At 47.2% G+C, this 26,566-nt stretch overlaps 1 protein-coding gene across 1 annotated transcript; it reads left to right on the top strand.

Moving 5' to 3' along the window:
* The first annotated feature begins 6,948 nt into the window (after positions 1-6,948).
* LOC139154211 (vomeronasal type-2 receptor 26-like) lies at positions 6,949-25,887 on the top strand. The gene is made up of 6 exons (XM_070728642.1): positions 6,949-6,995; positions 8,548-8,839; positions 9,169-10,023; positions 10,432-10,659; positions 16,706-16,832; positions 24,986-25,887. The coding sequence occupies exons 1-6, from the start codon at positions 6,949-6,951 to the stop codon at positions 25,885-25,887; spliced, it is 2,451 nt and encodes an 816-aa protein (XP_070584743.1).
* Positions 25,888-26,566: the final 679 nt, after the last annotated feature.

Below are 26,566 nucleotides of genomic sequence, written 5' to 3'. Positions count from 1 at the left end.
GTGTATCTGCAGTAGTGTTTCGAAATGGCATCTGTAAGTGATGTACATTACAAGCAGTGTGTCAACATTGAATTTCTCACTGCAGAGAAATAAATTGTTGGGAACATTCACAAATGTTAGTGTGCAGTTTACAGACAATCTGCAGTCGACAGAAATATGATTAGTCACCGGGCACAAAGGGTGAGACCTTTAGAAGACAGTGCACAGTGCAGAAATGGCTTCATGATCAGAACAAGGAGCGGTACCGACAGGGCATACAAGCCCTTGTGTCTCGCTGGAGGAAGGCCATAGAACAGGACAGAGATTACGTGGTAAAATAGAGAGTGTAGAAGAAACATCATTCTTTCTTGTGTGTAAGTTTCATTATGTTCAATAAATAATAGTTGAAGAAGAAAAAATGTGGGGCATTACTCCCTGGGCATCCCTCTTATTTGCATGGGCATGTGGTGAGCATGGCTATACAACAACGGTACATAGAATGCTGTTACATTGCGGCGCAGGCGGAGTAATAGTCGGACACAAGGTGTGTGGGTATAACGGGGTCACTTTTATTCAACAACTTAATCCTTAACTTATTAACTTATTTAACCATTAACCCCACATGACCTGCAGGGTGCAAAATCAAATGGGGGCGGAATAACATGCCCAATTCAGACAGCAACCCTGGGGCGAAAACTCCTTGAAACTGGGTGCGGGTCATGTTAAACTACACCTACCCCCTGCACCCTTACTACGCCACACCTGGCGTGCGGGATGGCTCGCTACTGGTCTACGTTAAACTCCAGCCAGCGAGCCACAGGAGCGACTCACTCCCCGGACCCAGGCCGGTCGAGCCCTGTAATCCGAGAAGGAGCTCGCCCCTCACCTCAGTAGAGGTGCCCCAAAAGGAGCTCACCAGTTGCTATTTATTTTATTTTCCGCCCCCTATCGGCCACCCCTCCCCCCCCAGTGACCCTAAGGGGGGGGGGGCACTAGATGGTGGGGCCACCCCCTAACCACACTCCCACGCACAGAGTGGAGTAGGCGAAAAAACAATCGCAGCTCGTCCAATTCTGCTGCGACTGCAAAAAATTCCTACTCGGCCCCCCGGAGGGCGACCCATCATATGCACCCTGTAACAGAGGGAGGGTGGGTGGGTGCCTCACGATGCTCCGGGCGAGACTGCTGCGCAACAAGGCAGCCCCCTCTTATAGGGCTGCCTCCACTCGCCCGGCCAATCGGTGCCCACGCACCGCACCACGTGGTCACGGCACCCGACGTGGGTGCCGTGACTCCGCCCCCAACATGGCGGCCTCCATACCCCCGCCGATCGCCGCAAACCCCACCGGCCGGTAAGTCGGCTGTGGGAATTGCGGCGCAGGCGGAGTAATAGTCGGACACAAGGTGTGTGGGTATAACGGGGTCACTTTTATTCAACAACTTAATCCTTAACTTATTAACTTATTTAACCATTAACCCCACATGACCTGCAGGGTGCAAAATCAAATGGGGGCGGAATAACATGCCCAATTCAGACAGCAACCCTGGGGCGAAAACTCCTTGAAACTGGGTGCGGGTCATGTTAAACTACACCTACCCCCTGCACCCTTACTACGCCACACCTGGCGTGCGGGATGGCTCGCTACTGGTCTACGTTAAACTCCAGCCAGCGAGCCACAGGAGCGACTCACTCCCCGGACCCAGGCCGGTCGAGCCCTGTAATCCGAGAAGGAGCTCGCCCCTCACCTCAGTAGAGGTGCCCCAAAAGGAGCTCACCAGTTGCTATTTATTTTATTTTCCGCCCCCTATCGGCCACAGCAGGGGGTGAAATTTTAATTTATTCCCCCTGCTCCCCCCCCTGCACATACATGTGCAGGCACCTCTGCAGGTCGGCTATAAATTTATCGTTCCCGCTATCGGTCAAGTGTACACCGTCCTGCCTGTACAAGTCTATGAGGGATACCCTGATGTCTGGATGGTCTATCACTCCACCCCCAGCCTGAATCACCCACTTCTTAACCGCTCTGTTTACCCTCTTTCTAGCCTTATCCACTGCGCTAGGGCTTCTAGCCTGCCGCCAACTCCTCCTGGGCAGGATGTTGGACCACCACACACACGTATCTGGCCACCGCCCCCAGATCACCTGCAAACTCTCCCAAATGTGCCACAGCAGCTCTACACCTGTCATCGCTCCCAGATCGTTCCCACCAACGTGCAATACCAAACAGCCCGGCACCCCTCGCACCCTTCCACTGTCGAACAACAGTGGAAGAACTTCCCGCCAACGTAGGCCTCGTCGGCCCAGCCACTGAACCACCGCTCGATCGATCTCCAAACTCGTGCCGGGCGTCGTCTCACGGGCCCTCCGCTCGGCCCAGTACACCATGCTGTGGCCACATATCAGGATTCTGCGGCGCCAGTCAAGTCGTCGGGCTAGAGAAAGGGAGGAAGCAGAGCAGCATCAGACTGGCGGCCCGGCGCGTCCCCCCCCGCCCCACTCACCTAGGGGCGGATGTACGTCCGGAAGGCCCCAGATCTCCAGCGGCCCACTGTCTTTATATCCAGCCTGCTGAAACCTTCGACTGCTGCCAACGACGCTGCACCTATTCTGAATGAGTGAGTCCCGTAACGTCTGGGGTCCAAGCCCAGCCTTGCCAGCGCCTTGGACGTGACAGCCCAGAACTGGTACCTGGTCAGGGGTTCCCCGGACGCGTGACAAAACAAAAAACCCGGCTCTACACCCCTGTGGGCCCAATACGCCCCCAGCGCGGCCACCGGGCATACCCGCCGGTTGTTGGCCCGGGAAAGTTGGACCGTCACACCTCTACCCCTCTGGTCGGTCTTGGACCGTCGCAACCTCAAGGACACCGAGCTACGACCTAACTTGATATCCCTAGTGGTGAACGCCTGGCCGGAGCTATCGGCTCTGGAAGCTGCTAGAACCTCGCTAACCCGAAAAGCCCCGAAAAACAAGGTCACAGCCGCGGCGTGATACAGTGACGCCTCATAAGCAGAGCGGCAGAGCCGACCCCACAGCTCGTAAAGCCCCATCAAGTGGGTGAGCTTTAGGGGACGCCTACTGTCACCCCGGGCCGGACCTTTCTCCCTGATCCAACCCTCTAATGTCTTTCTGATCCTGAAATCCCCTGTGGTGTCCGCAAAGCCCCGAGACTTGGCTACAAAGGCCAGGCCTGCCAACTTGCCCCTAATCGTCCGGGCAGACAACCCACGGCGGCGGTCAAGCGCGCAAAATTCAAGCAGGTGTTCGACCGGGGCCGGCCAGAGCTGATCGTATCTCCTATCATGACGAAAAGCCCAAAATTCCCTACCTGCCCGCTGGTACGCTCTCCTGGTGCTGGGAGCTATGGACAAATCCATGGCCTTGCTTACGTCGGCCCTCCAATCAGCCACAGATGCTGTGGGGCTGCTTCCGGGTACTCCTCGGCCTGTGGGGCAAGCAGCCGGAACCTAGCCAACTGCCCCCTGGACAGAGCGTCAGCCACCCCGTTTCTCACCCCTGGAACATGATGTGCCCGGAAAAGCATATTGTTGGCAAGGCATCTCCTAACCATATGCCGGACCAAACCCATAACCCGCTCGTTCCTAGATGAAAGAGTATTCACTACGTGTACCACCGCCATATTGTCGCACCAAAAGTGGACTGTCCTACCGGCAAAACTGGCTGCCCACAACTCGATGGCCACGACTATTGGGAATAGCTCCAAAAATGTCAAATCCCTACAGATGGCCCCGCCGCGCCACTCCTGCGGCCAGTCAGCCCGGAACCATTTGCTTTGCCACACCACTCCAAAGCCGGTCGTGCCCGCCGCATCGGACTTCACTTGGAAGTCCGCTTTCAGCAGCATATCCTGCCTCCACAATGACACACCGTTGTACCCGTCCAGAAACCCTTGCCACACCACGAGGTCCTCCCTAACACTCTTCGATAACCTAATCCTGTGGTGCGGTTTTGTCACGCCAACCATTGCCCTGTACAGTCTAAACATAAAGGCCCGTCCTGGCGCAACCACCCGACAAGCAAAATTCAACAGGCCAGCCAGCTCCTGCACCTGTTTCAAAGTCACCTTCTTTGCGGCTCGTGCGACCCTCACCGCTTCCTTGAGTCTAGTCAGTTTGTCATCGGGTAGCCTACACGTTTGTGCAACGGAGTCCACCTCGATGCCTAAAAATGTCAGTTTAGTCGAAGGTCCCTCGGTCTTTTCGTGAGCCAAAGGTACACCTAAATCCGCGCATAAAGCCTGGAAACCCAACATTCCCTGCTGACAATCGACGGCGCCCGCCGGCCCCGCGAATAGAAAATCATCCAAATAATGTACTACAGACGCCAAGCCCGTACTTTTAACATGTGCCCACTCCAAAAATGAACTAAACTTCTCAAACAACGAGCAGGATATAGAACAACCCATTGGCAAGGCTCTATCAACAAAGAACCCGCCCTCGAACTGGAAACCCAACAAGTCGAAATCCCCCGGGTGAATGGGCAAAAGCCGGAAGGCCGATTTGATATCACACTTCCCCATCAGCGCCCCCACTCCGCACGCCCGGACCATCGCGACAGCCGTCTCGAATGGTGTGTAGCGCACCGAGCAGAGCTCCTCGGGAATGTGGTCGTTCACCGATTCACCAGGGGGGAACGACAGGTGATGTATAAGCCGAAACTCACCCGCTGCCCTCTTGGGCACCACACCGAGTGGGGACACCTGCAGGAAGGGCAGGGGGGGCTCCGAAAAGGGGCCCAAAACCCGGCCCTCGCGCACCTCCTTCATTATTTTGTCCCGCACAACGTGGCCCATTCCTGCCACAGACCTCAAATTGTCCGCCATGCAGGCCCTGCGCGGCCCCCCATACGGGATCCTGAAACCCGCGGTAAACCCCGCGAGCAGGAAATCCGCACCCTTCCTGGGGCGGTAGCCGGTGAGCCAATGCTGCAACCTGTCCAATCTAACGGGAGTTGGGCCCCTTACCTTGAGCTCCCCCAGGCTGGGGTTTGGCGGGGGTCCCAGCGTCCTTGGAGCCGGCCCCACCGCGCACCCTGTAACAAGCGGAGGTCGGGTGTCTGCCACTACACAAGGCGCAGGCGTGGCGAAAACGACAATATGCCCTGGAACAGGCCCCTCTAGCGCCGTACTCGTAACAGTACGGCTGGCCTCGAAAGGACGACCCAGCCGTGCTGCGTTGGCCGGAGGCCGGGGTCCCCGTCCCCACCGCCGGGCGGGGAAGAGTAGCCTCCTTGCCCGTTGTTAAGAGCAAGTGACCTGTGGGTGTTCGCCCACTGGCCGGAGTTGACGCTTGCTGCGTGGCCTGAAGCCACAGATCGTTATGCCGCATATCCCACGGCCAGTGCCTGTTGTGGGCGGCGAACCTGCGAAAATCCTCGTCATATCGCTTCCAAGCCTCCCCCCCAAACTCCTGATACGCTCTCAGAATCATGTTCATGTACAAGATGAGCTCATGTGTCTTATGGACATCATCTTCTACCACCACCGAGTGGTAGGCCAAAAATGCATACGCCCAGGACAGAATTCCCTTGTCCATTTTGGTGCCTTTTGGGTCCTCCGACCCCTTCTTGCCCTCTTTATCCTTCTCCTTCTTGGACTTAGGCGGAAGCAAAATCTGAAACATGTCCACGTAAGCGCCCCGCCAAATTTTACGCTTGAGGGACTGGGACATGTGCATACTGAGCGGAGTGTCCGGTAGGCCCGGCGCGAAAGGATTATCGCTGTCAAAAGAAGTACTGGTAGACCCCGAGGTAGTTGACCCTGAGCTGTCCCTTGAAGTATCCCTCTTCCGTTTGTGCCTCCTAGCCACTGCCCTTCTACGCCCCCTCCTCCAGACTTGCGCAGCTGTGCGGGAGCGCCCGGTCCTCTGACCCCCCTGTGTCGTGCGTTTTGAAGCCCGTAGCCTGCCACGAGGCCCTCTTGGGAGGGACCACCGGTGCCTAGGCACAGGGCACTCACCCCAGTGAGAGGAGTCATCATCCGCCTCCTCAGAGCCGGACACCATCCTGTTGGCCTTCCTCCGCTTGGACTTTGACTGCGCATGCCGGTCCTCGTGGGATCTCTGCGGGCTCCCAGCCGACTCTGATGAGCTCCGAGACCCATCTGCGCCGGCAACTTGCGTGGCCCGGCCCCGACGAGACCTGCCCCGCTTCTTTGGCCTCTCTTCCAGTTTCTCGAGTAATGAAGACAGTATACGTGAGGAAACAGAAAGTGAATCCCTCGCCCCCTGCCCCCTTCTGGCAGGCCGTGAAGCAGATGCCTCTGCTTCAGAGAAACCTGATTCCATACCACTGAGAGGCCCCTCCTCTGCGCCAGAAAACACCCCTGGGGCCCCCAGTGGATCCACGGGCGGGGCCCGGCCCTGGCGGGGCCCCCGCGCCCCCACTGCAGCTCCCCTACGGCCCCTCGTGCGCCCCCTGGGGGTCGCCACCCCCCTGGGGCCATCCTCACTGTCCTGCCTCCCGGCAGGCCCTGCCCCTGGGGCCTCGCTCCACGCCCGCTTGGGCGCCCTCCTTCTTCCCGTGCGGCGGGGCTCCGTGGGGGGGCCCCCCGGCCCTCCGGCCTGCCCCCCCGATGCCCGCCGCCGTGCCCCCGAGCGACCACGTCCACCCCCCGCCATGCCTCCCTGCTCCCAATGCGCCTCCAAACCCTGTGGGGGGTGTCGCCGAAGCGAACTGAAGGCTCCAGCCGCCGCTCGCGGCTCTTCTGGCCTCAAAGGCCTGACGCTCCGGCGAAGATCGGCTGCGCACCAGGCCTTCAAGCCTGTGACGCAGCTCGCTGGGGGGAAAGGCAGCAGCAGCCTCGCCTCACGATGCTCCGGGCGAGACTGCTGCGCAACAAGGCAGCCCCCTCTTATAGGGCTGCCTCCACTCGCCCGGCCAATCGGTGCCCACGCACCGCACCACGTGGTCACGGCACCCGACGTGGGTGCCGTGACTCCGCCCCCAACATGGCGGCCTCCATACCCCCGCCGATCGCCGCAAACCCCACCGGCCGGTAAGTCGGCTGTGGGAATTCCCACTGAAATGTGACATATTAATCTGCTCATGTGTGCTTGCTTTGGAATATGTTAAGTAGCCAGGAGATGGGGCAAGTAATAGATAATAGCAGTAGTATCATGATGGATCATATATTACTAATGGTATCATGATAGATATTGTATTAAACAAAGAGTATGAAAAGTGAGCTCAATAAATATATTTCCATTATTTCTCTATTTTTTTCTTTTGTATATATGATTGACCTTTCATTCTCCCATTTTCTACTTAATGTTCCAAAAGTTCATAACAATGCAATAGTTTTACAATGTTTCTATGTTTCTATAGTGTCTACTGAGACATAATATGATGATATTTTTTAAAAACAAACTACTGATGCAAGTAATATTATTGATTACACATTAAGTATAATAATTGTTCCTTCTTCTCCATGTCACAAGGGCATTCCAGCAGACACTAAAAAAACTGTATCACTAGATGAAGATGTTACATTGCATTAATCTCTGCTCAGAAATACAGAACTAATACTACAAACTAATATTTCCTGGCCTTAATTTCAGCGATTGTTTTAACTGTAGGTTAATGGGTGGCTAACCCAACTCCTCATCTGAATGATAAAATAGGAGTGACTGTTCAATATCTACAATGGTCATGTGTTACAGTGGGTTGGTTATAATCAGAACATTGATGTTATTCTTTTTTCCTAACATAATATTAATCTCTACTGCTTGCAACTGCAAAGTTAGTAGTCCTCTTCCAATTGTTCACAAGTATTATCAGTCTGGGGATTTAATCATTGCTGCAATTATGTATCAGGTCTTATTTCTTTCAAATGAGATCACATTTGAAAGCTTCCCCTCTCGTGAAGTACTTGATCAGTATCTGTAAGTATCTTCCCACTGCTGATTCTCCTCCTAGTTCTTTTCCTGTAGTATTTTTCTGCTGAACTATATCATTTGCTAGTTACTCAGTAATCAACTTCCAATGACCATTCTTATTTACAAAACACTCAGAAATATCTCCTGTTTTAATGTAGATGTTCAAATTGAAAAAATTGATTTGACTCATAAATTATATTATTTTTTTCTTCAGGAGACTTCCTTTCTTCAATAAAGTCCTCTGTTGAAAGTAAAAAATCCAGAGGTTGTACATGCCCTCAGGTTAATCTTGATTTTTTTTGTTTCTCCTACTTCAAAGCAGGAATTACCCAGCTTTGACAATTTTTTTCCACATCTTTTAAGTCTAATGTGGAAAAATTGAAGTGACTTCCCACTGTTAAAAATCACAGACAAAATTTAGATAGAATTGAAATTACTTTGACATCTAAGTTGATCTTGTAAGAGATATTATACAATCAATTTGACAATTCGCTAGATGGAGATTATAAAATACAGAAGAAAGCAGTCTAGAAACACTTTCTCAGTACAATGTTATCTTATTTCCACTCCACATCACTGATTCCTTAAGCACTAGATCCATAACATAAAAAAATATCAACTGTCTAAATCTGAAGCAGCAATATTTGATGTCATTTCTAACTCTCACTGAAGGTTCCTCACTCAAAATTATCAACATGCTTTGGCTTTGACATTTGCCGCAAAGGAGATCAATGAACATTCTGAGATTTTACCCAATGTTAGCGTCGGGTTCCACATCGCTACCAATTATCTTGAGGAATATACAACTTATCTTTTAGCAATGGAATTTTTATCTACAAAAGAAAAATTTATCCCCAATTACAAATATAAAGACCAGACCAATACGGTAGCTTTTATTGGAGGACCCCAGATTAAAACCTGTCTCAACATGGCAACCAGTCTTTACAACTACAAATTTCCCCAGGTGAGTAGAAATGTGGAGCAAGATGGAAAGTTCATGAACTAGTTGTTATTTTCAGATGTTAAGTCCTCATAATTATTCCTATGAGAAAGATTCCAGGGGCAAGAAATATTTGTCATATAATGATAAGAATATTATCAAAGGCAAGTCACTTCTTTGCTTCATAACCAGCATTTAACTCCCATAACCCTTATTGTGCATTTTATGAAGCCTCTCTCAAATCCAAGTATTGTGTTAAGTAAGAGAAAATATGCATTCTTTCTTTAATTTTTAAAATTCCTTTCAAAGTCTGTTTCCTTTCTTCTTATATTGACCTATATTTCCCTAATTAGATTACATATGGATCAGCTCCTTTGATGAATAATGACCAAGCAGGAATTTTTGTCAAATGGATGTTCCCTGAAGAGATCCATCAACTGAAAGGAGTGCTACACTTACTATTGCATTTTGGATGGACGTGGGTTGGATTGATTTCTCTGTTTGAAGAAGATAGGGAAAGGTTTGTTCAAAAAAGTCTTGCCATGTTTTCAGAGAAAGGAATCTGCTTTGACTTTATAGAATGTCTACCCCAAATGATGTATGGTAATGAAGCTGCTGAAATGGTTGAGAGGGCAGATAAAATATATAAAGTGATCATGTGGAGTACAGTCATTGCAGTGATCCTTAATGCTGAAAGCATAGTGTCAGTGAGAATGATGCTCTCTGGTTTAGATTCTGATGATATTCCAAAGGAAAGAAAATCCAAAGTTTGGATCATGACAGCTCAAATGGAATTCACCTCTATTCTAATGCAAAGACAAGTACCCATTGATTTTCTCCATGGTGCAATTTCTTTTGCAGTTCACTCAAAGAAGCTAACAGGATTCCAACAATTTACACAGGAGAAAAACCCAAATTCTGAAGAAGATGATGGATTTATTAGGGATTTTTGGAAAGATGCATTTGAATGTTCATTCTCCAGTGATATTCTAGATGAAAATGCTGAAGGGATCTGCACTGGAGAAGAGAAGCTGGTGACCCTTCCTAATTCTGTCTTTGACACCACTATGGGTGGAAATAGTTACAGCATCTACAATGCAGTCTATGCTGTGGCACATGCCCTGAGGGCTTTGCATGACTCCAAACTCAAATGGAGTCGAAAAATGGATGAGAGGAGGTGGAAGTACTTCCTTCAATCACCATGGCAGGTAATGTTTAATCCAATTTAGGAATCATGTAACATTACATAAATAAATGTTGGCTTATAGTTTTCTCCCCTCCTTTCCTTTTAAAACTGTTGTTTTTATTTATATTTTGTAATTCTTAACTGTTCACTTCTCTCCTCTCTCCCTTTACAGATAATTTTGAATGTTCATGGTATTCTCTTATGCAGAAACAAAAAAAAACCCCTATTAGTTTTTTTCAAATATTGTCTGAATAAATTAAACCACAACAATCAGTTGAATGCAATTTGAAAATAAAATTAAACTATTTGGAAACCCTCCCCCCAACATATGAAGTTTATTTTATGTATGAAATGCTATGTAAAGTATCTTTAAAATTCCTTTTCAGGAATTCAGTTTATATTTATATTCCTATTTTGTTTTGTTTTTTAGCTCCATCGTTTTTTACACAAAGTCTCTTTTAACAACAGTGCAGGAGAACAAGTTTCTTTTGGCCCCAATGGAGAATTTGAAACTGAGTTTGATGTTTTCAATTGGGTCACATTTCCAAACAAGTCCTTTCTGAAAGTCCAAATTGGAAAGATTGACCCCCTGGCTCCCCCAGAAAATCTCCTTACCATTTCTAAAAAAGATACTGTTTGGCCCCTTATATTTAACCAGGTATTTTTAATTTTTCTTTTCTTTTTTTTTTGAAATCATGTATTCATTGAGACACATAATCACAACCACATTTGGATTTAACAACTTAATTTTTTTTTGGCTTAATGTATATGAACGTAAGCTACTGAAGTTGTTGTTAGTTGCAAAGTCCTGTCCACCTATTGCCACCCCATGGACAACATTCCTCCTGGATTTCCTGTTCTTATTTATATAAAATTAATATTAGCATCAGGCACAGTAAAGTACAATTAAATTAGATAAGATAAAACAGTAAAAAAAGATAAAACAGTAAAATCAAATGGGATTTGGCAAAACAGAATACAACAATGTATAATGAAATGAATCCTAGAGATGGACAACAGTGGGCTATTTATTTATTTGTTTGTTTGTTCGTTTGCTTCTTTACATTTCTATGCCATCCAACTCCCAAGAGACTTAGAGCAGCTCACCACAAAAATAAACATGGATCAATATAAACAACTTTTAAATTTAAAATTATTGCAGCCATCCATACATTTATGGGCTTATCTTGCTCGTAGCCCCCCACAAGGTCAATGACGTCAGGTCTGTCAGAAAAGCCAGGCCTTTACAGCATTTTGGAAGGCCAATAAGTTGGGGGCTGTGCAGATCTCAGGAGATAATTGATTCCAGAGAGTCGGGGCAACACAGAGAAAGCTCTTCACTGTGGACCCGCCAGCTCACACTGTTTAGCTGACGGGATCCGAGGAAGACCAACCTTGTGGGATTTTACCAGTCACTGTGAGGTATGTGATAGAAGGCAGTCTTTCAAATACTCTGGCCCTGGCCGTGTAGGATTTTAACAGTAATAATCAACACCATGAATTGTGACTGAAGACCAACAGGAAGCCAGTGCAGCTTGTGAAGAATAGGGACTTAGATGGACTGTGGACAAGGGATTCAAGTATCTCCCCAAGCTCATTAGGCATCTGGGGCAGAACCACTTATTTGGTTCCACCTCCCTACAATGGAGGAGTGGTGCCTTAAATCTAACCTCAGCAAGAAGTGATCTGACTATGACAAAGGAGAAATGAATATACCACTTAATCTCAGATGATCAACATACTGCCCTGAGAGAAACACTAGGTCCAGCATATGACACCCCCCCTTATGAGTTGGACCATGAACTACTTGGGTCCATTGTTGTCATGGAAGCCATGAACTCCTGAGCTGCATCAGAGGATTCGCCGAGTGATGACAAGTTAAAGTTCCCCAGCACCATGAGCCGGGGAACTCCACCTCCAGTCCGTCTACCACATCTAGCAGTGCAGGCAGGGCCATTGTAATGCAGTTGGGAGACAGGTATGCCAGCAATAGACCCAACTAACCCCTGAATCCAACCTCAGGATGAGAGACTCACACCCAGCAATCCCTAGGGCAGGGATTCAGTGAGGAAGAAGACTCTTGCATACTATAATTGCCGCATGAGTCCCAGAGACTGGTTAAGTCCCACAGAATCAGCCTTCCCCAGGTCCCATCAACTAGATAAAGTTTTGTGGTGGGACCTAGGTAAGAGCCTTCTCTAAGGGAGCTCTGGCCCTCTGGAATCAGCTCCCCCCAGAGATTTGCACCTCCCCCACCCTCCTTGCTTTTCACAAGAGTTTGAAGACTCATTTGTGCCATCAGGCTTGGGGCTATTAATTCCTTGCCCCCTGGCCGATGAAAGAAATGTAGGTTTGTTGTTTGAATGGGAGTGAGTGGTTCTTAATGTACTTGGGTTTTAGATCAGTTAGTTTTAAATATAATAATACTGATACTGATACTGATACTAATAATAATAATAATAATAATAATAATAATAATAATAATAATAATAATAATACCCACTGATGGGTACGCCTTGTTGTGGTAGTGGGGCTTTTGTGCGTCAATGAAGCTGAGAGCTGTGCCAGCGGTAGTGTAAAGTACTGGTAGGTCTAATCTTGCCGGAGTGGTCAAAGCAGAAGAGCCAGACTAAACGTACCTAACCAATTTAAACTAATGGAGAGACAAAACAAAAAGAAGTCCAGTCTCCAACCTTCCCAGTCTCCAACCTTATGGAGAAGGTTGTTGAGAAGGTGGTGGTGCTCCAGCTCCAGTGGTCCTTGGAAGAAGCCGATTAACTAGGTCCCCAGCAGTCGGGTTTCAGGCCCGGTTACAGCAGTGGTCGACCCCAAGGTTTCTCCCTTGTGGGGTGCCTCAGAGGTCGGTCCTCTCCCCCCTGCTATTCAATATCTACATGAAACTGCTGGATGAGATCATCCAAGGGCATGGGGTGAGGTACCATCAGTACGCTGATGATACCCAGCTTTACATCTCCACCCCATGTCCAGTGGAAGTGATGGAGGCTGTTGGGGCTTGGATGGGTGTCAACAGACTCAAACTCACCCGGTTTTGCCTCCCAAGGACAATTCCACCTGTCCATCCATCACCCTGGGGGGGAATTATTGACCCCGTCAGAGAGGGTCTGCAACTTGGGCGTCCTCCTCGATCCACAGCTCACATTAGAGAACCATCTTTCAGCTGTGGTGAGGGGGGCGTTTGCCCACGTTCGCCTGGTGCACCAGTTGCGGCCCTATTTGGACTGAGGGTCACTGCTCATGCCCTCATCACCTCGAGGCTCGACTACTGTAACACTCTCTACATGGGGCTACCTTTGAAAAGTGTTCGGAAACTTCAGATCGTGCAGAATGCAGCTGCGAGAGCAGTCATGGGCTTTCCCAAAAATGCCCATGTTACACCAACACTCCGCAGTCTGCATTGGTTGCCGATCAATTTCTGGTCACAATTCAAAGTGTTGGTTATGATCTATAAAGCCCTTCATGGCATCGGACCAGAATATCTCTGAGACCGCCTTCTGCTGCACGGTTTCATGTAGATGTTAAATAGCAGGGGGGAGAGGACCGACCCCTGAGGCACCCCACAAGGGAGAAACCTAGAGGTCGACCTCTGACCCCCCACTAACACCGACTGCGACCGACCGGAGAGGTAGGAGGAGAACCACTGAAGGACAGTGCCTCTCACTCCCATCCCCTCCAGCCGGCGCAAAAGGATACCATGGTCGATGGTATCGAAAGCCGCTTAGAGGTCAAGAAGCACCAGGACAGAGGACAAGCCCCTGTCCCGGGCCCGCCAGAGATCATCCATCAACGCGACCAAAGCAGTTTCCGTGCTGTAGCTGGGCCTGAATCCAGACTTCTAAGGACCTAGATAATCGGCTTCTTCCAAGGACCGCTGGAGTTGGAGCGCCACCACCTTCTCGACAACCTTCCCCATAAAGGGAAGGTTGGAGACTGGACGGTAGTTATTAAGCACAGCTGGGTCCAGGGAAGGCTTCTTGAGGAGGGGGTGCACAAGTGCCTCCTTATAAAGGGCCGGAAAGGACCCCCTCCCCAAGGAGGCATTGACAATCTCCTGGACCCAGCTCCGTGTCACCTCTCGACTGGCTGAAACCAACCAAGAGGGACACAGATCCAGTAAACAGGTGGCAGAGCTCACAGCTCCAATGGCCTTGTCCACTTCATCAGGTGTCACCAAGTCAAACTCCTCCCAGACAGATGGACAAAGACGTTTAGCCCCAGTCACCTCGACTGACTCATCCAAGCGATTTTATCAGCAAAAAACATGTTAAAGTCCTCAGCACTGCTCTGTAAGGGCTCCCCAACTCCCCCCTGATTAAGAAGGGAGCGGGTTACCCTAAACAGAGCGGCCGGGCAGGATTCTGTTGATGCAATCAAGGCGGCATGATACGCGCATCTTGCCGCCTTGAGCGCCACTTTGTAAGTCTTAATATGAGCTCTTACAAGTGTTCGATCGAATTCGGATTTACTCTTCCTCCATCGCTTCTCTAGACATCTCTTCTGGCGTTTCAACTCCCAGAGCTCCTCGTTGAACCATGGAGCTCTATGGGGTCTAGCGCCATGGAGAGGTCGCAGCGGCGCAATTCGGTCAAGGGCCTCCACTTCAGCCTTGTTCCAGGCCTCAGCCAGAGACTCTGCCGAACTGCGGACGGGTTTATCTGGAAAAACCCCAAGCGCCTTCTGAAAACCTTCTGGATCCATCAGGAGCCTGGGGCAGAACAACTTAATAGGTTCCGCCTCCCTGCGGGGGAGGATTGGAGCCAGGAAGTCAAGCCGCAGTAGAAAATGGTCTGACCATGACACAGGCAACACTTCTAAGCCCCATAGTCTCAGACCATTACTCAGTTGCTCAGAGAGGAATACCATGTCGGGTGCATGTCCCCCCTGATGAGTCGGACCCTGTACTACTTGAGTCAGGTCCATGGCTGCCATGGTGGCCATGAACTCCTGTGCCAGTCCAGAGGATTCGCCGAGCGACGGCAGGTTGAAGTCCCCCAAGACAAGAAGTCTAGAGAATCCCACCACCAGCCCGGCTACCTCCTCGAGTAGCACAGGCAGGGCTTGTGCCACGCAGCTGGGAGGAAGGTACGTGAGAAACAAGCCCACCTGAACCCCTAAGTCCAACTTCACCAGGAGGGACTCGCAACCCGCAATCTCCAGAGCAACGAGTCTACGCAGGCAAAGGCTCTCCCTGGCTATAATAGCCACTCCTCCCCCCCTTCCCCGAGGTCGAGGTTGATGCCATATCTGAAACCTGGCTGGGCAAATTTCAGACAGAGGAACTCCTCCCTCTGGGCCCAGCTAGGTTTCAGTTACACATGCCAGGTCGGCCTCCTCATCCAGGATTAAATCCCGGATGAGGAGAGCTTTATTTACCACCGACCTGGCATTGAGTAGCAGCAACCTGAGCCCAGGGCCAGACTCATCAATCAGCTTCAATTATCAATTAATTATCAATGTTATCAAATATCTATCAATATCTATCATTGTCATTTGGTGGGGCCTAGGGAAAGAGCCTTCTTTGCGGTGGTCCCAGCCCTTTGGAATCAGCTCTCTCCTAGAGATTCACACTGCCCCCACCCTCCTCACCTTCCACAAGAGTCTCAAGACTCACTTATGTCTCCAGGCCTGGGGCAATTAGATCTAGATCCCCTGACTACTAAATGTGATGCATGTTTGTGATTAAACTGGTAGATTGATTTTAATACCATATTTTTCGGTGTATAATATGCACCAGAATATAAGATACACCTAGATTTTGGAGGAGGAAAATAAGAAAAAAAGAATTCTGAGCCAAATGATCTAGTAGCATCTCACTTGGCCAATAAAGAATTCTATTCTATTTTATTCTAATGTTTCCTTTCTAAACACTTTAGCTGAAACCATGTTTATTCATTCATTCATTCATTCATTCATTCATTCATTCATTCATTCATTCATTCATTCATTCAATTTTTATGCCACCCTTCTCCTTAGACTCAGGGCGGCTTACACCATGTTTAGCAATAGCACTTTTTAAATAGAGCCAGCATATTGCCCCCACAATCCGGGTCCTCATTTTTTTATTTATTTATTTATTATTTGGATTTGTATGCCGCCCCTCTCCGAAAACTCGGGGCGGCATACCCACCTCGGAAGGATGAAAGGCTGAGTCAACCTTGAGCCGGTGATGAAATCTGAACCGCTGACCTACAAATCTACAGTCAGCTTCAGTGGCCTGCAGTACAGCACTCTACCTGCTGCGCCACCCCTTTTACTGAAAGAGAAAAGAAAAAGAAAAAGAAAAACAAAACAAAAAGAAAACAAAACAGCAAAACCAAAGTCAATGTGTAACAAATAAATATTATTTAAAAAAATAGAAATGGAATTTTTTATGTGTACCGTAATAAAACATTTTAATACATGAAGAAAACAACAACACTTCACTTGATTTTGTTAATGCAGCCTCGGACTCTGTTGGCTTTTTTGGCAGCTGCAGCATTCAGGGAATTGACATTAATGCATCTATTGGGTGCTAATGTTCAAAATATGAATTAAAGGGTTGTTTGGGTGTATTTAAAATAAAATAAATGAGGAAATGAGACACTGAATTTTAATGAATATGTGAAAAATTTGAATAACCTGAAAATTGAAAACTCCCAACCTATCAGTCCTTCATGTGAAAGAATTCTGATTTTCTTTACGACCAGACTTTGCCTCTTTCCATCTGTAATGAAAAATGTCCTTTTGGCTATAGCAAAGTAAAAGCAGAAGGGAAATTATCCTGCTGCTATGACTGCAGACAATGTCCAGAAGGAAAGATAGCTGACCAAATGGGTAAGCAAAGGAATATACTGAATATATCAATAATTTAATAAATATAATTCGGTTGAATGTTTAATCAGTATTATGATCACTGAAAAGCTTGAGCTGTCTGACAGTTTGTAAAGTTGAGTAATGGAAAATGTGAACTTCATGTTTCTAATTAAAAGGGATATTTAATGTCTATGAAGATATGAATATAATGTTTATCAATAGTGTTGGGCGAACCGAACTCGCACAATTCGGGTCCGTACCAAATTTTGCGGTGTTCAGCATACCAAACCTGAACCTGAATTTTTTTGAAAATCCATGCCGAAGTTCGGGGCTCGGTTCGGGCAATGTGGCGAAGCAGCGGACCAATGGACAGCCTTCTTACCTGAAGCCATGCGGTCTCTGGTCATCAAGGTAAATAAAAGGCTGTGATTGGCCATGTGTCCTCCTGACCACTGATTGTCCAGCAGCATGCATGGCTTGGATTGGTCCCCAAGGACACCTGACCTGCCTCTATAAAAGGCAGCACCTTGCTGTCCATCCCCATTGTAAGAGATACCAGCTAGGGAGGGAAAGTCTGTGTTAGTTATACTGAGAGGGAGAGATAGCTTAGATTTCAAAGACGTACACACTTTGTTTCTGCTAAACAGAAAGAGAGATATTGACCTCAAAGACTCTTCATACAAGTTGAAGACACAAGAAAACTTTGGTGAGCATCCAGGCAGGGCAGGGCTGAAGACGAAAAAGACAGAGGGAGGCAGGGGGCCAGTTGCTCTCTACTACATTTCCACTTTTACATTTTAAATACGTATTTCCTTTCATTCATTTTGTGTCCAAATGCATGGAAGGGCACAACAATATTACTTTGTGGGTATTTTGGGGGTTATATTCTCTATCCTATACTTCCACTTTCAAATTTTTAAACCATTTTTTCCTTTCATTCATTTTTGTTTTGTGGGCGGCAAGACTGCCACTCAGAAAGCAAAAAAAAAAAAAAGTTGCTGAATCTGAACAAGCCTGCTGATCCTGTCTGCAAAAAAGTTCTACAATGCAGTCTGGGGTCCTTCTAGTCTTGGAAAGCAACACCTGCTTCCAGGACCAAAGCTATGTCCTGTATCCAGAGGGATGGGGACTCCTGTTCCTGTCTGCAAAAAAGTTCTCCAGTGTGGTCTGGGGTCCTTCTAGTCTTGGAAAGCAACACCTGCTTCCAGGGCCAAAGCTATTTCCTGTATCCAGAGGGAGGGGGACTCCTTTTCCTGTCTGAAGAAAAGTTCTCCAGTGAGGTCTGTGGTCCTTCTAGTCTTGGAAAGCAACACCAGCTTCCAGGGCCAAAGCTATTTCCTGTACCCAGAGGGAGGGGGACTTATCCAATGTGCAGATTGGTTGGGTGGAAAAAGTTCATGTAGAAGTGATCAATCGAGCCATTCCAGTAATTAAAAAGTGCAATGGCTAACATGTTGAATGGCTAACCTGCCCAGACTCTAAGGAGAATCGCGGCATAAAAATCAAATAAAAAATCAAATAAATAAAAAGAGGTGGATGATAACTTTTGTCTCACTACTGACCTCTGGCACTCATATTCTGGGCCACTTTCTTTCAATTTCTTTCTGTGCATTTCCTTTTATATATATATATATATATAAAGCCATTAGAGCTCTGTCAATTTATTTTTTGGTAAAACAAGGGCCAATTCCTATCTCTGCATCTCTTTCTTCTATCTAATCTGAAGCTTCTAGTGCTCTCTATAAATTTAATTTTGGGTCAAACACGGTTAAGCTATTCTGGGAGTTGAAGTCCATTAATCAAGCATTATCACCTTGTTTTGAACTCTGGGATATTGGTAGATTTCTCAGCAAAAGACTTGTCCAACGTGCAGATTGGTTGGGTGAAAAAAGTTCATGTAGAAGTGATCAATCCAGTAATTAAAAAGTGCAATGGCTAACATGTTGAAAGCCGCCCTGACTCTAAGGAGAATAGTGGCATAAAAATCGAATAAATAAATACATAAAAGGGGTGGACGGATACTTTTGTCTTGCTACTGACCTCTGGCACTCGTACTTTTGGGTCCACCTCTGGACCACTTTCTTTCAATTTCTTTCTGTGCATTTCCTTTTTTTCTATATATATAAAAAAGCCACTAGAGCTCTGTCAATTACTTTTTAGGTAAAAGAAGGGCCAATTCCTATCTCTGCATCTCCGTCTTCTATCTAATCTGAAGCCTCTAGTGCTCTCTGAAATTTTGGGTCAAACACAGGGCCACTTCCTGTATCTGTGATTTTGATGTTTTTCTGTCTAGTACAAAGTCTTTACTGCTGCCTGGGCATTTAAGTTTTACAGTGCATTTTTTCCTCAAACTCTAGTTCCACCTGAATGCCGCACCTTCAACTGTTCCTTGGACCAGTGTCACTGCAGGCTCTCAAACATGATGAAAGCCACAAAAAAGGGACAAGGCCAAGCTGGTGGTGGTGGTGGTGGTGGTGGTGATGGAGCTGGTGCTGCAGGGGCAGGTAGAGGGCGTGTGACATCTGTGTCTCCTACCACTTCCTCTGGTGCTAGCAGGCGCCTGGCTTTGATGCAAGAAGAAGTTGGAGATGACATGGCATGCAGCGCTACCTTTTCCTTGTTATTGCCTTCTACGCCACCACATCTGCGTATTCAGTGCCTGAGTCATCACCCCGCTCCAAAGCAGCAAGGCCGTCTCACCCAGAAGCAGTGGAGTCTTAGATGCTGTTCTCTGAAACTTGCAACTGGGATGCCATGGGGCGTCCACCTGCCCAATCCACAGTTGCAGACCTTGGGCTTCCGGATAGCCAGGAGAAAGAGGAGGTATCCATGGCATCATCAGGGAAGACCATGATAGATAATGATGAGACACAGATCCCCGCTCCTGCAGCTTACTGCAATGTAGAGTCTGAGATGGAGGCTAGCCGGGAGGAGTTGGTGGAAGAAGATGACGAGGTGCTAGATCCCATGTGGACCGAAGTCCGACAGAGTTAAGAGGATGAAGAGGCTGTGGTAGTCCCATATCCCCAGGCAGCCAGCAGAAGTGGAGGGAGAAGGCTGCAAACCCTCAGCACTCAGTCTGCTGGTACTACTGCCCACCTTGTCCAGGGGGCGAGCACGTCTCATGTGGCACAAAGAATCTCACCAGCGTGGCATTTTTTGAAGCAGTTAACAGAAGACAAGAAAAAGGTCGTTTGCAATCTCTGCCAACAGTCCCTGAAGTGAGGGAGAGATCTTAATAATCTCAGCACCAGCTGCATGACCAGGCACCTGATTTCCAAACATGACCTTCGGTGGAGACAATAGCTTAAAAGTATTCAAAAGCCTGGGTCTTCCTATTCTGCTATGGCTGCCTCGGCCACTGCCAATGCCCCCCCCCAACGACAAGGTCACCTGTCTCTCCCCAAAGGGACAATGATGGATCGCCACCAACACCAACACCAAGAGCAGCATCGGCACCACCACCACCAGCAGCACTGGCAGCACCACCACCACCACCATCGCCAAGCATGTCTACACCATCCCAGGGAAGCATTCATCAGCTGTCCATCCCTCAAAATTTTGAGAGAAAGCAGAGGTTCGGCCCATCCCACTCATGAGCGCTGGCCCTAAAGGCCAGCAATTCACAACTGCTGGTATTTGAAATACTAACCTACCGCCTGGTGGAGACACCAAGTTTCAGTAAATTATTTAAATTGGCTGTCCCACAATACTCCATTCCCAGCCGCTATTACTTTTCATGCAAGGCCATCCCTGCCCTGCACCAACATGTAGTGGAGAAAATTCAGTGTGCACTGCAAAATGCTGTCAGTTCCCACATCCACCTCACCACTGACACGTGGATCAATAAACATGGCCAGGGCCGGTACATCTCTCTCACTGCCCACTGGGTAAATGTAGTGGTGGCTGGGAATGAGGCGGGAAGCAGTTCAGCGCATATCCTTCCACCACCCAGGATTACTGGACATCAGTCGGTGCCTGCTGTTGCCTCCTGATCCTACTCTGCTTCCCCATCTTCTTCCTCCACATCCAGTAAGCACAGCCTGGTAACCCCCTACTTCAAAACAGCTGTGGGTAAATGGCAGCACGCGGTGCTGAAACTTATCTACTTGGGTGAGAGACCACACACTGCCCAGGAGCTATGGACCGGCATTCAGGGGCAGACAGATGAGTGGTTGGTGCCGCTGAACCTGAAGCCGGGGAAGGTGGTGTGTGACAATGGGAAGAACCTTGTGGCAGTTCTGGGCCAAGCGGGGTTGACGCACATCCCTTGCATGGTGCATGTGGTCAACCTGGTGGTGCAGAAGTTCCTGGCCAATTATTCGGGCATGTTGTCGACGTTCCCACCCTGCTGCTGCTCGCCTATCTTCCCTGCAGAGGAACTTTGGCCTTCCCACCCACCGCCTCATCTACGATTTGCCAACCAGGTGGAATTCCATGCTGCATATGCTTGAAAGGGTGTGTGAGCAACAGCAGGCAAAAGTGGATTACTAGTTTCATAACCCCCGGTCAAGTAGAAGTGCAGACCCACAGCACTTTACCCCCAATGAGTGGGCCTCCATGAGGGACATTTGTTCCATCCTGCATGGCTTCCAGTATGTCATTAATATGGTCAGGGCTGACAATTCCTTCATCAGTACTACCATCCCCATGTTTTGCCTACTGGAAAAAACCCTTCAGGCCATGCAGGATGTGCAACAGGAGGAAACAGAGCAGCAGGCGGAACAGGAAGAGAAGGAGGAGGAAGGCCCATTTTCTCAGCATATCCATGTCTCGCAGGGTGGGGGGCTGTGCCAACAGCAGCCAGGTACTCTCCTGTCCAGCCAGTGTAGAGCTTTGGGGCAGGAGGAGGAGGTGTAGGAGGACTTGCAGCAGGGTGGCCCCCAGTGCAGCTCACGGGCACCAATGGAGCATAGCTGGAGGCAGGAGCAGGAGGAAGAGGAGGAGGAGAGACCTGTTGTTGAAAACATTGCCTTGACTCTGGGCAACGTGGCTCACATGAGCCACTACATGGTCCAGTGCCTGCGGGATGACCCAACGGTAGCCCGCATCCCCAACTCTGCCAGTTATTGGGTGGCTACCCTGCTGGATCCCCATTATAAGGACAGCATCACCTCCTTCATACCAGTGCCCGAGAGGGAGCACAGAATCCGCGCGTACAAGCATGTGCTCATGGATGCACTATTGGAAGAGTTCCCACAGCAATTGGAGTGCCCAGTGGTGGCACACGGAGTAAGAGTAGGACGCAGTCGGCAATGCAGCGGGGACACTGGCAGCACCGCAGGGGGGTGGGTGGTCATTGTCAGACGTTGAAAATATCTATGAGGCCTTATTCAATATTCACACATATGCACCACCCTCAGATGTGATGTCTCGTAGCAGAAGGCATCATGTGACCCGCATGGTGGACAACTACCTGTCCACGTGCATTATGATTCTTAGTGATGCCTCCACCAACTTCAATTTTTAGGTAGGTAAATTGAACACATGGCCAGAGCTTGCCCTCTATGCCCTGGAAGTGCTGGCCTGCCCTGCGGCAAGCATCCTGTCAGAGAGTGTGTTCAGCACCGCAGGAGGGGTCGTCACTGACAGAAGGATCCGCCTACCCACAGACAACATTGACATACTGGCATTTCTTAAAATGAACCAGGCATGGATCACAAAGGACGTTGCTGTGCCAACACCTGAGTGAGTGGTTAGAGCGTTCGCTAAAACTACCAACACCACCCTCACAGTTGTAAAATTCATGTTATGTATGTATACAGTCAGTTATATTTTTATGGTGAAAATTTGGGTATAGTTTGTGTTTGACTAAAGTTTTTGTTCAATAAACCTATTTTTTGCACATATTTGTTCTGAGAGCCTAAATGGATGTTCCTTCCAAGTTGTGTCACCTATTGAAAATCTGAGATATCCATGTGTATTTTCATGGGAAAACCTTTAGGGTGTCCTGAGTTCGAATCCAGTCAATGGCTGTACTGTGCACCTGGTCAGGAAGAATTTTTTTTTTTTTGAAAAGTGGTTGCAGGGAGCCTAACTGCAGGGAGTCTTCGGAGAGGGGCAGCATACAACTCTAATAAACTATAAACTATGTTCCCTCCCAGAAATGTCACCATTTGTAAATCTGAGATATGCAGACTTATAGTAAATCTGAGATATGCAGACTTATAGGTGTACATAATGGGATGTAATGTTCTCATTTGGGTTTGAGAAGCACAGTTTGTGTTCTCTCTCCACTAGTTGCAGTTTGCCAGTATACCACTCTTGTCCAGTGTGCAAAGCCATCCAGGCATGGCAACAGAACAAGAGAGAGAGGAGGTGTCCAGGGCATCATCTGGGAAGGATGATGAGACCCAGATCACCAATGCTGCAGCTTACTGCAATGTAGAGTCTTAGAGTAAGGCTAGCGGGGAGGAGTCGGTGAAAGATGATGAGGTGCTAGATCACACATGGACCGAAAACCCTCAGTGTTCAGTCTGCTGTTACTACTGTCCACAGTGGCCAGTGACCCAGCATGCCACATAGCGCATGGCCTCCAATAACACAGGATTGCTGTGAAAAATCTGGTGGGTGGCTGCTGTTCCATCCTCCTGCTACTCTGCATCCCCCGGTTCACCCTCTTGCAAATTTGATTTGTGGGCAACCACAGGGCCACCTTCTTTCTCTGCCTTTCCTTTTTCTGTGTAATCTGAAGCCTCTAGCTCTCTCTGTAAATTTAATTTTTGGCCAACCACAGGGCAGCCTTCTTTCTCTGCCTTTCCTTTTTCTATGCAAGAAAAAGCCACTAGCGCCGTCTCTCAATTTAATTTGTGGGCAACCACAGGGCCGCCTTCTTTCTCTGCCTTTCCTTTTTCTGCGTAATCTGAAGCCTGAAGCTGCTACTACTGGTCACAGCGGCCAGAGACCAATAGCCTTCCATCACACGGGATTACTGTGAAAAATGTGATGTCTGTGTCCCCCTGTTCACCCTCTTGCAAATTTAATTTGTGGGCAACCACAGGGCCACCTTCTTTCTCTGCCTTTCCTTTTTCTATGCAAGAAAAAGACACTAGTGCAGTCTCTCAATTTAATTTTTGGCCAACCACAGGGTCGCCTTCTTTCTCTGCCTTTCCTTTTTCTATGAAAGAAAAAGTCACTAGCGCTGTCTCTCAATTTAATTTGTGGGCAACCACAGGGCTACCTTTCCTTTTTCTGTGTAATTTGAAGCCTCAAGCTGCTACTAATGGTCACAGCGGCCAGAAACCGATAGCTCCACAGAGCACATTGCCTTCCATCACACGGGATTACTGTGAAAAAGGTGATGCCTGCCGCATATGGGATTGCTGGGCAAAAGCTGGTGGGTGGCTGCTGTTGCCTCCTCCTGCTACTCTGTGTTCCATTCACCCTCTTGCAAATTTAATTTGTGGGCAACCACAGGACCGCCTTCTGAGGCTCTATTTTTAAAAAGTTTGGGGTTTGGATTCGGTGACATCACCCGAATTTCTTGCAAAGTTCACCCGAATGCGCCAAACCCGAACTTCGTTGGTTTTGCCCATCACCATCTATCAATCATACAAAGTGCTTTTTGTCTCATTGTTCCTTTTTTCAAAAGACAACTGGACTTCTTTCTTTTTTCCTTGAAGACATTTTACTTATCATTTAAGAGGTTTCTTCATTTTGACTGAAAGGCTTCATGCAGAACTAAAGAAGCTTCTTGGATGGGAAGCAAAATGTCTTCAAGGAAAAATAAAGAAAGTACAATTGCTTTTTGAAATAGCTCTTTTGAAAAATATTTAATGGTACAATCAACCAGTTCACTTTAAATACTATAATCTCTCTTAGGGATCAATAGATTTTTCAGATTGGATTATTCTTATTATTTGGCAGATGACCAATGCTTATTGGTAAACAATCCAGAATACTATTATGTTTTTGACTGTAAGATAATTTTCCATTCAATTCACTCCATGCAATATTTTTCTATCCTATTCCACCTGTGTCATATAAAAGTTTTGAGTTAGCAATACAGTTTAAAGAATATTGACACTGAACAAGGCATTATACAATGAATTTCATTTTAAATTATTTTGAGAAAAATAACATGAACTAATTGAATCTAGCATGTTATTTACATTTTCATGCTTAAAATCTATAATGGTTCTGTGAATGAGTTTTATTTCATCTGTTCCCCACAGACTTAGATGATTGTTTCCCATGTCCAGAGGATCAACATCCAAACAAAGGTCAAGATAATTGTTTTCCAAAAACTATAACTTATTTGACTTTCCAAGAGCCATTGGGTATTTGTTTGGTAATGACTGCAGTCTTCTTTTCTGTCATCTCAGCTATGGTGCTAGGAATCTTCATAAAACACCAGGACACTCCCATTGTCAAAGCCAACAATAAGAATCTCACCTACATTCTTCTTTTTGCTCTCCTGCTCTCCTTCCTTTGCACTTTGCTCTTCATTGGGCAACCTGATCAAGTGAAATGTCTCTTGCGACAAAGTACTTTTGGCATCACTTTCTCTATTGCCCTTTCTTGTATTTTGGGTAAAACAGCCATAGTAGTTCTTGCTTTCATGGCCACAAAGCCAGGCTCCAAAATGAGGAAATGGGTGGGGAGAAGGATGGCCAACTCAATTGTCCTATCTGTCTTCATGGTTCAGTTCATTATCTGTGTGGTGTGGTTGACAATTTCTCCCCCATTTCCAGATTCGGACATGCACTCCATGGTTAAGGAAATTGTCTTGGAATGTAATGAAGGTTCAACCGCAATATTTTATACTGTCCTTGGTTTTATGGGGCTCTTGACTGCTATCACCTTCACGGTGGCCTTCTTAGCTAGGAATTTACCTGACAGCTTTAATGAAACCAAATTCATCACCTTCAGCATGTTGGTCTTTTGCAGTGTCTGGGTCACATTTGTTCCCACCTACTTGAGCACCAAGGGAAAATATGTGGTTGCTGTCGAGGTCTTCTCAATTTTGGTTTCAGCAGCTGGATTACTGGGCTGCATCTTTACCCCCAAGTGCTATATCATTATTCTCAGACCTGATTTGAATAAGAAGGAGCAACTAATAAAAAAACAAAACTGATATTTATAAGAGATCCCTTGAATGAAGCTCAATTGTTCACTTTCACAAAGTACAACTTTTTTTGTTCTGTTTTTGCAGTTTGGGGTGTGCATTTTTCCCTCATATCACCACATCAAAGTGACATACAAAGAAGTAGATAGTTAGCTAGCTAGCTAAGACAGAAGACAGACAGACAGATAGATAGAAACAGATATTTACTTTGCAATCATTCTATGACAGCATGAGAGATAATGCAGCATGTTTTTAAATTTTTATTATTAAATGATTCTAATTTTAATGTTAATTGTATTGATTATATTTTATACTGGTGTTTCCACCCATCATTCTTAGGAAAGCATCCATATTTCCTGCATTGAATGAGGATAACAAATTGTTCTCTTTTTGTCCTGGCCATTTTTTATAGAGGCACAATTGAGAATATTTCAACAAACTGTGTTCATGTTGTTTGGTAGAAGTAGTGCTTCAGAAATTCCATACAGAGTGATAAGGATTTTAAGGATTTTAATGTACTTGTAAATGCAGAACTGAATTACAAAAGTAGCAAAATAAGCAAAAAAAAGCTAAGAAAAACACTTCCAAGAACCTTTTCCAAAATGTCAGAAGCAATAGATATTCAAGATGTATGGAGAGATATACTATGAGAAAAACCAATATTCATTTTATTCTAATAGATACATGT

The sequence above is a fragment of the Erythrolamprus reginae genome, chromosome Z, assembly GCF_031021105.1.
Source record: "Erythrolamprus reginae isolate rEryReg1 chromosome Z, rEryReg1.hap1, whole genome shotgun sequence".
NCBI classification, from domain to species: domain Eukaryota; kingdom Metazoa; phylum Chordata; class Lepidosauria; order Squamata; family Dipsadidae; genus Erythrolamprus; species Erythrolamprus reginae.
The sequence above is the reverse complement of the archived record's forward strand: the minus strand, read 5'-3'. Positions and strand labels throughout refer to the sequence as shown.